This window comes from Panthera leo, chromosome A2 (assembly GCF_018350215.1).
Source record: "Panthera leo isolate Ple1 chromosome A2, P.leo_Ple1_pat1.1, whole genome shotgun sequence".
Lineage (NCBI taxonomy): Eukaryota > Metazoa > Chordata > Mammalia > Carnivora > Felidae > Panthera > Panthera leo.
Genome location: NC_056680.1, coordinates 139,044,435 through 139,061,825, shown reverse-complemented (window position 1 = coordinate 139,061,825; position 17,391 = coordinate 139,044,435). Strand labels below are relative to the sequence as shown.

The window sequence follows — 17,391 nt, the reverse complement described above, 5'->3', positions numbered from 1 at the left end:
TCTGTGCTGACAGCTTGCAGCCTGGGGCCTGCTTCAGATTCTGTGTCTCCCTCTCTCTCTGGTCCTCCCCTGCTTGCACTCTGTCTCTCTCTCAAAGATAAATAAAGATTTAAAAAAAAATTTAAGTCTGAGGAAATAAGGAGAAAGATAATGTAAGGGATAAAATGTAAAAATAGCCCCAAAGGAAGTGAGACAGTATGAGATGAGGGCATAAATGAAAAGCAGAACCTCAGCAAAGACAGAGAAGTCCATTTTCCTGAACTGTATGGAAAAATGGAGGTACAGAAACAATAATTAATCTCCTTTACTGCAACCTGAAATTAGGCACTATTGCTAGTTGAAATGAAGATAGGACAGGAGATATAAATGAAAAGAAATAAAAGAGGAAAACTGTTGGAGTCCAGCCAAGAAGTGACCCATGAACTAGATGTGGAAAGTTAGGCACAGAAAAATCATCGAAGAACATCGCTACAGATGGGCAAATCAGTATGGTAGCAAGAGCGATTCTCAAGGATCTAGTGGAGAAGTCACAAGGAGAAAGGGAAACTACTGACATGAAAAGCAGCCAGTGAAATGGATGAAGACAAAGGGGACTGAAAACAGAATCAGGGTATTTGGAGAAGACTGAGGTATGTGGGGGAAGTGAGAGGTGAGTAGACTTTTCCTCTGATAAATGTTCTCTAGTCAGCCATTGCATTAGAAGGTAATTTGAAAAAATGTCCTACATTAGCATATGACAAAAGGAGAAAAAAAGAAGAACATTCTGTGCAGATCTAATCTTTGGGGGTATTCAAAGCAACAGCATATTGTTTATTATCATATTTCATAATCACAGAGTCATTATACCGAACTGACATTTTTCTCAAGTACTCCTTTTATTTTCCTCACCGCCACTACATTTTGCTTCCATGGTACTCTTTACAAATTTATCTCTTTGGTTAAATGAGATCTTGAGCTATTGCTCAATGAAGTAATGAATAAATCAGTATGTACTCTAGACACAAGGCCACCATCAGCGGTGGTAATGCAAATGTGAGATTTCTCCATGAAGAGATTCCTATGATTTCAATACCATTACAGCATTAATGTTAAATTATTTACCCAACTTGGCATAGATTTGCAATCATTTATCCACCTTTCTTCATCTGGTTCCCTTTCTGGTAATGAGCAAATATTTTTCAGAATAGGAATAGCCTTAGAAAAGCCAACAACATCATTAGCAAATTTCAATGAATCATTCAAGAAAATATTTACTGGCCTCATTATGATCCCAACACTGTGTGGGCACTGGGGATCTAGTTGTCACAAAACAAAGTTCCTACCATCCCTCATTTACATTTTGATGAAGCAAGTAGACACTAAACGAATAATTTAGTTTATGGTGTATCAGCTGGGAATAGGTGCTGTGAGGAAAAAAAAAAAAGGACAGGCTAGGATAGATGAGGTAGGACTAGGGAGTGAGTAGGATAGTGAGGGAGAAAAATGCAATTTTAAATAAGAGTCAATTGAAACCTTGCTTGTGAAGGTAATATTTGAGTAAAGATCAGAAGGAATTGAGACAGTAAACTAGAAATCTGTGAGAAATAGTTAAGTAAGACTGGGAACAACAAATCAAAAGACCTAAGAGACCCTGAAGTTGGAGCCTGCATAGTCAGAGAAATGATGGGGTTGTAGATCATTACAATATGGGAAGACATTGGAGGATTTTGTGCAGAGCAATAGCTGATTGGGCTCATGTTTTTAAAGGATCACTCTGGACATTATGTTGAGAATAAGCAGTAGATGGCAACACTGGAGCCAGACAGATGGTAGAAAAGCAATTGCGATATTGAACTGAGAGGCGATGGGACCTTGCTCCTGAAGAGCATTAGCAGAAGTAGTAAGAAGTGATAGGTTCCTGGGTAAGTTTTGGATATCCATATTTGCTAATGGATGGGAGGCGGGATTTGAAAGACAGAGACAGCAGTGACCCCATTATTGTTGTCATGAGCAAATGAAAAGTTGGAGGTGCCATTGGGGCAGGAGGGATAACTACAGGAAGAGCAGATATGTTGCTTTTCTGTTGATGCTGTTAAATCTGGAAGGCTCAAAGAGGATCAACGTAAATGTAAGAAACACCATGTAATTCTTCCAGATGGCTCAAGTTAGCTAAAGGAATAAGGGATTGAGGACAGTTAATCCAGGTCTACTTAAATTGAATACCCATCAAACCCAGACTCATGAAGCAAAGGTCAAACATTTTGCTTCAAAGACCAAAGGAGGGAGGAGAGGCCCCGGCCCTCATCTCCTCTTATCTGTCACTTGTGGTCTGATGAGAGGTTCTTCTCTCAGCCAGGGTGTCCTCCTTCAAGCTCAGGGGACAGAGGCAATATATATAAGGCTAATTGCTCCTCTTGCAGTGGGGTTCAATTAATGGTGAGATCTCGTAACATTTTCATAGCAATAGAGAGTGGGTAATAACCAAAAATTGGAGTTGGCTCTCAAATTTTATCAAAGCAGGAATGATGTGCAGCAGGTCTTTGAGTAGGATTCAGGGATTTTTTTTTTTTTAATTTTTTTTTCAACGTTTTTTATTTATTTTTGGGACAGAGAGAGACAGAGCATGAACGGGGGAGGGGCAGAGAGAGAGGGAGACACAGAATCGGAAACAGGCTCCAGGCTCCGAGCCATCAGCCCAGAGCCTGACGCGGGGCTCGAACTCACGGACCGCGAGATCGTGACCTGGCTGAAGTCGGACGCTTAACCGACTGCGCCACCCAGGCGCCCCAAGGGATTTTTTTTTAATCTGTTTTTTTCCCCTCTTGCATCAGCATCACAAGTAAGGATCAGTAGTAGCTTATCAGTCCCATCCAGCATCACCCTCCATTCAGGGTTGTTTCATCAATAGCAGGGGCTCACTTCTAATTTGCTAATTGATTTCCAAGAAAAATCTAGTGCTTGTGAATAACTCTCCTTATTTGATCAACTGAATTCTCTTACTTAATGAAGCAAAGTTAAGTGATTCTGAAACAAAACATTTGCTGCTATATAAAAGTTGTATCTACTTCTCTTTATCCCAAATACTATATTGACCAACCTAAACATCATTAACTTTTTCTTGTTTCCTATTGCTCCCCTTTATGAGGCAAGACAATGTTTAAAATATTCTAAAAACAACAAAAAACAAAAAACAACTTCCCAATTTAGAAATATTTAGCCTTCATGTTGACGCTCCCTGTTCTGTTTCCTTTCTTCTCATCTTTACTGCGGTTGTGGAATATTACAAAGGAGCATGCTATTGGTCAAGAAAGAGCCTGAAGGCCCTGATCTGGATTTTGGTTCCTTAGCAGCTCTGTGTATGCTACCATCAGAATAAAAGTTTTTTCATAAACTACTGAACAACCAGCTAGTTAAACTAAGCCATGCATTTTTAGCCCTTATTATCCAGGAGAGCACTTTTCGTGTTTACCTGGCTGCAAAGGAAAGAAACAAGCTGATGAATCTTATCCAAAACAGATTACATCGTGAAAAACTGGGAAGGGATATTGAAACTGGCATGCTGTATGTTTTAATCTAATGTGGCTATATTACATGTATATGTTAATATTTGAATGAATTGAGTCGTTTTGTATCCCATATCTTTCTCCAGAAGGTGATAAAAGGAAGATATAGGAAATGAAGTTGCAAATATACATATATATGAAAATGAGAGAGAATAGAAATAAGTGAAAATGTATACAAGGCACACTGATAGTCAAAATATGTTATTAACTGGATGTCTCCACAGACTTTTCTACTTGCCTCTTTTTCTCATTGTTAATAGAAATATTATAGTATTTATCTGTTGTTATTTTCTCAAGTTCACTAATCTTGTCATCCGCAGAGTTTAATGTGCTCTTTTTTCCAGCTTTATTGACATACTATTGACATATAACATGCAAACTTAATGTGTACAGTGTAATTATTTGATACACATATATATGGTGAAATGATTGCCACAGTAAGATTAGTTAGCACTCCATCTCCTCACATAACTACCTTTGTGTGTGTATGACAATAGCATTTAAAACCTATTCTTTTAACAGCTTTCGGATATATGATCCAGTTTGTTAATTATAATCACTATGATGTACATTAGATCCACACACCTTACAGCTGGAAGTTTGTACCTTTGAGCAAATCTCCCCATTTCCCCCATTCCCCAGCCCCTGGCAACCACCATTCTATTCTCTATTTCTATGAATTTAGCTTTCTAAAATTCCATATGTAAGTGAAAACATAGTATTTGTCCTTTTCTGTGTGACTTATTTTACTTATTTTACTTTTCATAATGTGCTCAAGGTCTTCATCCGTATATACATCACATCTTCTTTATCCATTTACCCATCAGGAGACACTCAGATTGTTTCTATGTCCTGGCTAATGTGAATAAGTGAATAATGCTGCAATAAACATAGGGGTGCAGATACCTCTTTAAGATAGTGGTTTCATTTCCTTTGGAAATATACCTAGAAGTGGGATTGCTAGATTCTATGGTAGTTCTGTTTTTAATTTCTTGAGGAACCTCCATACTGTTTTCCATAGTGGCTGCACCAGTTTACATTCCCACCAACAGGGCACGAGGATTCCCTTTTCCCTACATCCTCACCAACACTTGTTCTCTCTTATCTTTTTTTTTATGTTTATTTATTCTTGAGAGAGAGAGAGAGACAGAGAAAGACAGAGTGCAAGAGGGGGAGGGGCAGAGAGAGAGGATGACACAAAATCTGAAGCAAGCTTCAGGCTCTCAGCTATCAGCACAGAGCCCAATTCAGGGCTTGAACCCACAGACTGCGAGATCATGATCTGAGCCGAAGTTGGATGCTTAACCAACTGAGCCACCCAGGTACCCCTCTTATCCTTTTTACAATAGCCATTCTAACAGGTGTGGGGTGATACCTCATTGTGGTTTTGATTTGCCTTTTCCTGATGTGACTCTCATCTGCTATTAATCCATCTAGCCAATTTCTTACAGTTCTTTCATGTTTGATTTCTTTCCTCTTTTATCAGGCTCACCACATCCCCATCAAGGTCCTTCTGAGACAACCTTTGTTAGCAGTCTGCCACCCAGGAGACGAGATAGAGTAGTTCCTGAGGGCTGCATTTGTTGCCTGGTAGAAAGGGGCCTCTACAGCACCTTCTAGCATGGGAGATATACTCGCTCTTACAGGGAATGGAGGGGTACTTCTGAAAGTGTTGAGTGTTTAGTGATATCTGTCTAGCCAAAATCCTAAGGGGCAGACATTCAGATATCCTTCATCCTGTATCTAAGTATCCCAGGTTTTCCCAACCAGGGCCTTGACTTTACCCTGGAAGACCTGTCTTGGCTGAACATTTAAATAGTTCTGGATCTCTGCAACATTGTCAAATCTTCATTTCACTGTTCAGTTTTGTCTCCTGTTAACTCTTCCACTATGAGAGGTAAGAGCCTCATGATAAGTTACCAAAGGTGCCTCTGGCTTTCATACTTAACCTTTAACTGCTTGTCCATGAATCTCAGTTTCTTCTTATCCCTTTCCAGGGAGTCGGTACAACTTAGCAGAAACCAGCGAACTACTTGTAGGTATTTTCTCTCCCTATCTTTCAAATGACTTAATTATCACAACTCTAAGGTCAGTTCATTCCACTGAGATGTTTTCCCAGGTCACCACTGGTGAACCTTTAGCAATCAGGGCACTACATTGTGCCAGGGGCTATGTGTGTCCCCAAATAATATTCATATTGAGGTCCTCTCTGCCTGCTGGGATAAGAATGAGTGAGTCTCCAAATCCCATCATATCACCTGCTCCTCAGACCACTCCTGGGACCACTTATGCGAGTTCAGACTTCCAAAAAGCAGACACCACAATAGCATCTTATGTGCAAAAGACTAACTGGATAAATTTCTGTGAAACAAAGAGGATGACTCTGAACATGACAGAGGTAGAATCCAGACTGAGATGAAATTTGACCTCTAGAGAGAAGGGGAGTGAGGAAAGATGATGAGGTAGGAAGATTCTTAGACTGCAGTGCAGTTTAAAGGAAGTTCTGGCCAGACTGAAAAGTGTCCTTGAACCAAAGTCACACAGTGAAGGAGTCCCCATCTCACAGAAATGGATCTGCATTATTCCTCCCTTTCCTCCAGCCATGCTCAGTCTCCCTTTCCTCCTGCCATGCCCAGTCACTAAGTGAGAACAGCCCATGGGAAACATGGCTTTCATGGCAAATGCGGTTGTGTAACTAGAAGGACAGACTCTGGGGCCATCAGTCAAGCATGTTGTTACCAGCAGCTAGAAATCTGAGCAGCACATTTTCATGGCTACTGTCTCCACAGCTCCTTGCTAACTAGTCTATGTAAATGCTGCCCTCTAGAGTTCTGAAGGCACAACCCCTAGGTGTCTGATTCCTAAATATCTACTGCACAAACTCACCTCTGTCTTCAAATTCAGACAATTCCATCCCTTCCTCCTTCTCAGCTTACAATATTTTGTTTCCTACTTCACTGAAAAAAATAGGCACAATAAGAAAGGAACTTCAACATGTTATCACCAAGTATATACTTCTTTTATTCCTGCTACTGGGGAAAAAACATTCTTGCATAAAACAAAGGTCAATTCCTCCACTTGGCTAGGTCCCATTACCTCTGAACAAAATTCCAGAAGTTCTCAGCCTCTCTCTCTTCTTCTCCCCCGTCCTCTCTCATCAATCTACCTTCTCTACTAGATTCCTCTTATCATATAAAAACATGCCATTATTAATCTTTAAAGAGGGTTTAGGCAGGCTGTGAACAACTCTAAATTCTGGGCTAAGACAAAGACCAGGAGGCTTGAGAACTCTTGTCCTCTTTCTCTTTATTTCTCAATCCTTTCCTTTCCTTCATCTTCTTGCATTTTCATCCTTCTTGTTCCTTTTGTTCCTATGCAAATCCTTTGGGTAGCACAGAGATATCCTAGTCTTCCATGAAGGTTGCCACCATTGTTTGCATCCAGGGCTGGCTGATGAGTTATTGACCTTGTAGTTGAGAAAGATACAGAAGGAAACCAAGAGAAGGCTTCTCAAAGTTCTTCAGTAGCTCGTCTGTCTCTTATTCTTTTTTACCATGTGTCATTAAGTAAGATTTATACCCAAACCTCTCTCTAAGGTATTTGACCTCTGAAAATATTATATTGCCCCGAATTAGAACAAGGATACTTTTGTAGTGGGACCTCATTTATTAAAAACAGGAGAAAAGCCTCACTTATTTTATATGTGGACAGAATCTCAGCTTGGGCCAAAGTGTGTCTTCTCTTGGAGTCAAGATAAATTTATTTATAACTAGAACACCCTGAGGAGTGGCCACAGGGAAGCCTATGTATACGAGGTCCCGAGACATCCCAAGGCTAGAAGGAACCAGGTATGATGTATTCATATCAATAATTGTCAAACTTTATCAGGCATCCAAATCACCTAAAAGCCTTGTTAAAATTTGGATTGTTAGGTCCCACTCCCAGTATTTCTGACTCAATAGGTCAGAATAGGGCCCAAGAATTTACATTTCTAAGTATTTTTCAGGTGATAATGATGCTGTTAATTTATGGGATCCATGGCTTTAGACATTATTGCAAGAGAGGACTGTCTCTGAGGGTAGTGTTTATCATTCTGTCCTAACCCCTTCCAGCATCATGGATTTATACTATGTCCTAGGGAGAGAGAGAGAGAGAGAGAGAGAGACAAATAAATTAAACATCACTGAGGCTCTGGAATATTTGGCTTTGGTAGCTTTCTAATTGAATATAACAGGAGAAGGGGGAAATTATTCTCATCCACAGTACCACAGATCATCAGAGCCCTATACCTTGAGTGTTCAAAGGTTCTAAGGCATCATTGGATAGTGCCTGATTGGAATGATGAAATGGAGAGAGTGCCTAATGGAGGTACATATGTCACCTGAAACACAGTTGTTGATGATGATGGTGGTGGGCTTTAACTCCTTTTGGTTAGAATTTTGCCTAAGGCCTTTGAGTGGCATCATTTTAGTATTAAATTACAGTTCTTGTACTGTCTATAATTTGCAATTTGCCAACTGACTGGGTACATGCTCCCAGGGTTTCAGTAATGTGTACATTCAATAAATTAGAGACTAAACAAATTAATGCTATGATTCTTATCTAAAGAATGAGATAAAAAACAAAGAAAAACATTACTTGCTTCAGGCCACAAAGGTTGGTGGCAGAATTAGAAATAGGAGAGAGAAAGCTCCCTAACCTTCTTCATGGACCACATTAGTTACTATTAAATATTCATTTAAACTGCTGACCATTTTCAAATGAAAAAGATCAATTCTGATTGTTATTGAATGCTGGTGACCCAAGAAAGAATGTGTATGGCTAACTGGGAAACATCTAAGACCACTGTTTTTTGACATATCTGGGATTGCTTTAACAAGGGTCAAAAGCAAAAAAACTCCAGAGCACCTGGGTGGCTTAGTCGGTTAAGTGTCCAACTCTTGATTTGGTTCAGGTCATGATATAGTTTCTGGAGTTCGAGCCCAGCATTGGGCTCTGCACTGACTGCATGAAACCTGCTGGATATTCTCCCTCTCTTTCTGCCCCTACCTGGCTCATACTCTCTCTGCCTCTCTTAAAATAAATAATTAAACTTAAAAAAGAAAAGAAAAGAAAAAAGAAGGCACCAAACTCTATGACTAGCCTGTTGGGGAAGGAGTTCTGTTTTTCAGGGAAGGGAGTTATAAAGGAGAAGGCAGGTAAACAAAGCATGCTGTTCATTTTGGGGTGAAGATGAAATCATTTTTCCCACAGCCTTTAAGGGTGGATACAATCTTCCTCCACAGAACAAATAAATACTAAGAAAAATAAGATTGTCACAGACGGAAAAGAAGCTTCCCCTACTATATATAGGAACAAGTATAGGCTTAAGTCACCTCCAAAGATGGATTATCTCTGAACTTCTATAACACAAGGAAACTTTAAAAGAGGTATATAGAGTATAAATCTTCACAGGATCTTTAGAGAAGGCTTTGTTTAGAAGTCACAGCCCTACATGTGCAATATACAGGCTCTAATGTTATTAGATAATTAAAATGCACCTGGAGTTCATGAATGCTTTGAAAATATGATGCTATATATAGCATTAAACATTTCATTTGTAGCTGCAGAAAAATTGTGGCTTTTACTAGAATAATCAATATACCAGAATTTGGGATGATAGTAGAACCATAAGCACATTCACAAATTTGGAAACTAAGAAAGATTCAGCAAAATTTATATTGGGTGAAAGCACTGAGGGATAAAAATATATAAAGAAGACTATCTTCATACTGTGGATGAATGAGAATTATTTCCTGAAGAATTGGACACTCCCATCATTTTTCAGCTACTAAAAGCTTATGAAATGAAGAGGTCACTTCGCCTTACAGATGTTCAAAGTAAAACTACACATGGAAGTTTTGTTATTGTCACTACACATGCAAGTATCTTCCCCACAGAGGTGGCTCTAAAGTCGTGGATCTAAAACTGAGCTGCCATTTAGAATTTGGTGGGAGTGATTTTGTAAAATCCTGATACCCAGCGTATACCCCAGAAAATTAAATTAGAGTATTAGGGATGGAACTTAGGTCTCAGTTATTGATTTTTTTTTTTTTACAGCTTTACTGAGGTATAATTGATACACAGTTGACCCTAGAACACAGGTTTAAACTACATGGGTCCACTTACATGCAGATTTCTTATAGTACAGTATGATAAATGTATTTTCTCTTCCTTATGGTTTTCTTAATAACCTTTTTTCTCTAGCTTACTTTATTATAAGAATATAGTTTATGATACAGATAACATACAGAATATGTGTTAAATGACTGTTTATTTTATCAGTGAAGCATCTGGTCAATAGCAGGCTATTAGTAGTTAAGTTTCTGGGAGTCAAAAGTTATATGCAGAATTTTTTTTTTATTAGGAGGAGAGAGAGTGTGTGTGTGTGTGTGTGTGTGAGGGGGGTGGGCAGAGGGAGAGAGAGTGAAAGCGAAAGAGAAAGAGAGAGAATCTCAAGCAGGCTGCATGCTCAGCCCGGAGTCTGACACAGGACTCAATCCCACAACCCTGGGATCATGACCTGAGCCAAAATCAAGAGTCAGATGCTCAATTGACTGCGCCACCCAGGTGCCCCAGTTATATGCAGACCTTCAATTACATGGGGGGTTGAAAACTGTACAAAAACTACATATATTTAGTGTGTACAATTTGATGAGTTTAGACGTGTACAAACACTCATGATAACCATCACTACAGTCAAGGTAGTACCATATGCAACACTTCCCAGAGTTTCCTTGTGTCCCTTTGCTTTTTTTGTTTGTTTGTTTTTTGCTTTATTTTGTGGTAAGAACACTTAACATGAGATTTACTCTCTTGACAAATTTCAAATGGATAATATCATATTGTTAACTATACAATCCATGTTGTATAGCAGATCTCTAGCATTTATTCATTGAGCATGACTTAAACATTATTCCTATTGAATAACAATAACCCATTTCCTCACTACCCAACCTCTGGGAAGCACTATTATATTCTCTGATTCTATGAATTTGACTATTTTACATATGTCATATAAGTGGAATCATTCATTATTGATCTCATTATGACTAGCTTATTTCATGTTGGATATCTGTCAGGTTCATCCATGTTGTCACAAATAGTAAGATTTCCTACATTTTTAAGGCTGAATAATATTCCATTGTACATATATACCATATTTTCTTTACCCATTCATCTGTTGATGAACATTTTGGTTGTTTCCACTTCTGGGCTATTATGAATAGTGTTACAATGAACATGGGAGTGCGATATCTCTTTGAGATCCTGACTTCAACTTTTTGGATATATATACCCAGAAGTGAGATTGCTGAATTATATGGTAGTTCTATTGTTAAGTTTTTGAGGAATCTCCATACTATTTTTTCATAGTTGTTATGCCCACCAACAGTTACATTCCCACCAACAGTATTCCAATTTCTCTGTGGCTGCTCCAATGCTTATCTTTTTGTTTTTTAATAGTAGTCATCCTAGGGGCAACTGAGTGGCTTAGTTGGTTAAGCATCCAACTCTTGATTACGACTCAGGTCATGACCTCACGGTTTGTGAGGTCGAGCTCCATGTCGGGCTCTGTGCTGACAGTGTAGAGCCTGCTTGGGATTATCTCTCTCCCTCTCTCTCTGCCTCTTCCCTGTGCTCTCTCTTTCTCTCAAAATTATTAAACATTAAAAAAAAATTTTAAATAATAGTCATCCTAGCAGATATGAGGTGACATTTATTGCAGTTTTTTTTCTGCTTTATTGTGATGCTTTTAACCTCAGCACAAAGAGTAAGTAATTTATCTTCCACATTTTCTTTATTGCACTTCTGATTTGCATTTTCCTGATAATTAATGACATTGACTATCTTTCCACATATGTGTTGGCCATTTTGCAGGATACAAAATTGATATATAAAATTGGTTGCATTTATATACACTAATAATGAACCATCTAAAAGGGGAATTAAGAAAACAACCCCACCTACAATAGCATCAAAAAGGATAATATACTTAGGAATGAACTTGTTTTTTCTGTAGAAACAGAAAAACAATTCTAAAGTTCTTAGGGGACCACAGAAGAATCATAGTAGCCAAAGGAAGATTGAAAATGGACAAACAAGCTAGAGACATCACATGTTCGGATTTCCAAATATATTAGATTTCCAAATATATTACAAAGTTGCAGTAATTAAAACAGTATGGTACTGGCATACAGACAAATATATACACTAGCAGAATGGGATAGAACAGAAAAAAACCTATCGTGTACACAACCAAATGATCATTGACAAGGAATGGGGAAAAGAAAATCTCTTCAACAAAAGGTGCTAAGAAGCCTGGATACACAAATGCAAAAGAAAGAAACTGGACCCTTATACTATACACAAAATCAACACAAAATGCATTAAAGACTTAAATGTGAGACTATAAACAGTAAAACTCCTAGAAGAAAACATAGGGGAAACGTTCCTTGACATTGCACTTTGCAGTGATTTCTTCAATGTGACACCAAAAACACAGGGAACATAAGCAAAAATAGACAAGTGCAACTATATCAAACTAGAAAGTTTCTGTACAGCAAAGGAAACAACCAACAAAAAATAAAAAGGCAACCTATGGAATGGGATAAAATATTTGTAAATCAGATATATAATAAAGGGTTTATTCCCAGGAGGTATAAGGAACTCCTAAAATTCAATAGCAAATAATCAAATAACCTGGTTCAAAAATGCACAAAGAACTTGAAGACATTTTCCCAAAGATGTCAGTTATGGTCTCTAAAGCTCTAGAAATGAGTCCATGTGTACCTGTGGAGACTCTAGGTCTCTGGGGTGAAACTCAAGTATGTAGTAAGTAGCTTCTAAGTGGTCTACCTATATTTATCCTGATTTGTCACAGAAATCTTAGTCTATTCTATTGAGATTTTGCCTGTATATAAACCCATTATTTTATTACTTACTAAATATAAGCACCTATAAATATAATTCAACTAACATAGAGTTTGGCTATCTGTTTCTTAGAGTTGCCTCTGTATTAGCTTCCTATTGCTGCTGTAACAAATTACTATAAATGTAGTAGTTTAGAACAGCACAAATTTATTATCTTAAAGTTCCAGAGGTCAGAGTCTGAAGTGAGTCTTGTGGGTCTAAATCAAGGTGTCCACATAGCTGTGCTCCTTCTGGGAACTCTAGGGGAGAATCTGTTCCTTGTCTTTTCCTGCTTCTAGAAGCTGCCTGGATTCCTTAGATTGTGACTCTGATCTCTGCTTCCATCATCACATCACCTCCTCTGACTCTCACTCTCCTGCCTTCCTCTTACAAGGACCTTTGTGATTACACTGGGTCTATTCCAGTTTTCCAGGATCATCTTATCATCTCAAGATTGAGATTATTTGCAATGTCCTTTTGCCATATAAGGTAACATAGTCAGAGGTTTCAGGGATTCAAATATGACAATTTGTGGACCCTTATTTTATCTACAAAATTGTAAATAAACTACCATGTGATGGGCACGTGACCATAGTATTGCTGAAATTACATTGTATTAACTTGGGTTCATTTTGCCAGTCCCATTGGTTCAAACAGTGATTGACAGTACATATCCACAGTCATGTGGATCATGGAAATCTCTCTCCACAATATCACATGTGATTATAAGTCACCATTTGTCTCATTCAGTTTCAGTGCATTTGTTCAAGCCACAATTTTTCCCTGAAAAATAGTTGCCAATTTAGGCACACTTATATTTTATCAACCTTGCCAATTTCAGTTATTTGAATGGCATAGGAATATAACCATAGTGTATATTCTCTACAATGTTAGGCCACTGGCCCTTACACTTACAGTAGAATATGTGGTTCTCTAGTCTGCTCTTCTTGTGTTCTGCATTCACTCAACAGATATTTTCTAAGCACCAACTAGAGGCTGTAGTGTTCTAGTTGCTAAATCAAGGGACCTCAGAGATTGCTCTACAGGAGTCATACACACACACGTAATAAAAGACAACCTTTGAACTCCTAACCCCACAGAACATTAGCCACCAGTTTATAGGGACTCTTTACGTGTCACATTCAGAGAATCTGGGTTGTTTGACTGGTTGTTATCACAAAGAGAGTGCCTCTGTGGAGTAGAGTTGTGCCAGATCATCGCTGGGGCTGCAGGCCAGCCTATCAGTGGCTGGTTTGGACAGGTGCTCATTCCTGGTCCAACTACAGCGGCTGGTATTGTCACGAGGGCTATAGTGGTGAGTATTGCGCTTAAGAACCCCTCAGAAGGAGGTCTGGAGCATCACGAGCATTCTGAGGTTCTCTGAGTGAGGCAGTGCCTATTGGAGGCAACATGTTTAGTGCATCCTGGAAAAAGGCAGATCTTAATGCTATTGCATATTTCACTTACCATCACTTCTCATTCTCTTCTTTCTCCCTACTTCTGTATGGACACATCTTAACCCATTCACCTGGTAATCGCAAGCTACTGTTTTGTCATCTCACTTTTTTAATTTGCTGATTCTTGCATTTTATTGAGAATGTAAAGCACATGCTTTCTAATATTCTTTTTTCTAGTATAATTTTTTAACTATTTTTTTACCTTTGTATCATGAGTTCAGTGGTTTATTGTTATGTTTAAGAATTCTAAGCTTCATGTTGGGTTGCTTCTGTTTTCTCCTCTGTGGATGATTAAAAGTCCATAAGACTTGGTGCTTATCACACATAAGGTCCATGACTTTCACTTTGTCTTTATCGCCAACCAGCAATTATTAGAATTTGCTTCTCATTTTTGAAGCCAGTAATTAAATGTTTGGTATCTATCTGGTACAGTTTTCCTGAACTCATTTCCTGAATTCATCCTCTAGTTGGCCTATATAGCTATGAATTAGTTCCTAGATATTTGGAAGTAATGAGTAGCTTGTCCCTTGTCCAAAACAGTGCTTAAAGTCTACCAGTTCACAGGTTCCTGCTTATAGGGATCTTTTTGTCTCGGAGTCTTTCAATTCCATCTTCATGTTCCAAGGTGCCACACACACCATGGGTTCACTTCCACACTAGCAGCATTGGGTACACTGAACTGTGGTTCTAGAATCAAGTTATAAAAAGAGATTGCTTCATGGAGGTGCCATGAGAGCTGTTTGAGAAACTGCGAATCAAGTTTGCCTCTAGTGAGAATGCAAAGCGTGGAAGGGCAAGGGGTTAAGCTTCCACGTCCCCTGTAACAGGTGAATGTGAACACAGGTATGCTTCACCACAGACCACTGGCTGCTCAGCTTGGGCTCAGGACCTGTAGCAATGGAGCTTTGAGCATCACAGTATGTGATGGGGAAGAGTACAGCAAACACCATGGTACACTGCTAGAAAGGGAAGCAGCTGGCAGGTGCAGTATCCTCAGCAGGTGCCTGACAAATCAGACCATCCAGCATCTGCTGCAGTCAGTCTTGCTTGTGAGCCCACAGGGGACACTTCCAGAAATAATTCATGGGTACCGTGCAGAGGGCTGATAGTTTACAGGACTAGATTATACCAGTCAGAGACATTTGAAGTCACCACCATCAGTGATTCCATTGTTCCAGCCTCCCAAACAGAGAAAGCAAAGCTTCTTGGCTTCTCTGCTCAACAGGCCTAATTTTTAAAAATTGTTTTACTAGTGGTGAGAGGGCCTTCTTTCTTCATCTTGAGCAATGTCAGCAGTGACAAAAAGAGCTGGCCATGTAGGAAGGCAAAAAACAATGATGTCAATGGAACATGAACAATTCTCAAAGATATATAAAGCATTGGCTCAAGGCATTGAAATTGGCAGAACAACAGCTAAGGATGCCACCCTTCCACTGTAGGGAGTGCAGTGCAGGAACTCAATGGGCAGTTATGAAAGTGGCATGCATTGGATGAGGGGACTTGAAGGTCTGGAATTCTAGCAATATTGCAGGTAGAAACTGAGAGTAAGGACTTTTCTTTGTTATTTTTAATTTGCACTCACACTTTGGTTATAGCATCCACTCCAGCCTACTGTGGAAGCCAAGGAGAGAGGATTTCTGAAGTTTTCCTTATTATGGCCTTCAGCAGAATAGAAATATTATCCAGGACATGAATGGACGGTGAAGGCTTTATCTTCCCTGTGGTTTAAATTTTAGGTTAAAGAAGTGAGGATATCATTTAAAAAATATTTTTTTTACTGTTTGTTTATTTTTGAGAGAGAGTGGGGAAGGGGCAGAGAGAGAAGGAGACACGGAATCCGAAGCAGGCTCCAGGCTCCAAACTGTCAGCACAGAGCCCGAGATGGGGCTCAAACCCATGAACCGTAAGACCATGACCTGAGCTGAAGCCGGACGCTTAACTGACTGAGCCACTCAGGCACCCCAAGAAGTGAGGATATCATTTAAAGAAGATGGGAAAATAAGTTAAAGATGCCTTAGACAGATAAAGATATAAACAGCATGACTGTGAAATAAGTGTGTCTTTTATGGGAATAATCAAGGAACCTCAGGAGCAGGAAACAACATTCAAACAGATTTCTTTGCATCCGGGCCTGCTAAAGAACCAGCAAGCAAAGCATAAGCAGATCTTGCAGATAGGAAAAGAGCAAAGTGAAAGACGAGCTGGGAAAAATTTACATCCAGGGGGCGGTATTTTCTTGCATGAGACAATAGCGGGACTTGGAGCCTATTCCCTACCTGGAAATTATTGCAGAGATTTTGAGTCCGTGTCCAAGAAGATACTCTGGAGTGGAAGAATGATGCCCCTCCGGCTCACTATCTTCTTCATAACCATCTATGTGCTCAAATCCTTGAGAGCAATTATGCAGAGGAGCTTAATGTTTGCAGTGCTGGGCAGAGAGTGGGTGCAGGCCAAAAGGCTGGCATCGGTGGACTTGAGTCTCATATGCCTGGGTATTTGCTGCTTCTGTCTACAGTGGGCATCTGTCCTGTACAATTTTTGCTCCTATTTTAACCCTAACTATGTATTTTGGTACTTATCAATCACCTGAGAATTTACTAATACTCTTACTTTCTGGTTAACCAGCTTGCTTGCTGTCTTCTACTGTGTCAAAGTCTCTTCCTTTACCAGTCCACCTCTTCTAGCTGAGGTGGAGAATGTTGAGGTTTGTTCCTTGGCTGTTGCTGGGTTCTTTGTTGGTTTTTTGTGTGTCAATCATCTTTTCAACTATTAGGAATTGTGTCAATGTTCGCTTAATCGCCGTGGGGCGTTTCTCTACAAACAGCACTATGGTTAAGGGACTTAAGACATTCCATTTGTTTACCATATCTCATCTAATGGTTGCATTGGTTATTCCTTTCCTCCTGTTCCTGGCCTCCACCATCCTGCTCATGGCCTCACTGTTCCAACACATGGAGCAGATGCAACACCACAGCACTGGTCACTGCATGAAAGCTCACACCACTGCCCTGAGGTCTCTCACCATCTTCCTCATCCTCTTCACCTCTTACTTGCTAACCCTACTCATCTCTATTATGAGTATCTCATTGGATAAGAGGTCTTGGTTCGGGGCTTGGGGAGCTATCATCTGTGCTATAGTCTCTATTCACGCCGCTTAACTAATGCCGAGCATCCCTTAATTGAAAAGGTTTTCAAGATAAGGTGCTGGAGCCTAGAGACTGACTGAGGCACAGGGTACAACAAGACCCCTGGGTAAATGGGAGTATGCATTGACACAACTAATACCAATAACCAGCATTATTCTTGACAATCCCCCATGTAATAGGAATACACCATATGTGCAAGCCTCATTCTCCTTCATCCCACAGCCATCTATCTCTAATCAATTCTTTCTCTATTCCATGACACTCCTTCATTTGCTTTCCACAATCACCATGTTGGTC

At 39.5% G+C, this 17,391-nt stretch overlaps 1 protein-coding gene across 1 annotated transcript; it reads left to right on the top strand.

Annotated features, from left to right (window-relative positions):
- The first annotated feature begins 16,283 nt into the window (after window positions 1–16,283).
- TAS2R16 (taste 2 receptor member 16) lies at window positions 16,284–17,106 on the top strand. The gene is given in 2 exon segments (XM_042927350.1): window positions 16,284–16,619; window positions 16,621–17,106. Coding segments are annotated over 2 exon segments (822 nt in total).
- The last annotated feature ends 285 nt before the right edge of the window (window positions 17,107–17,391 follow it).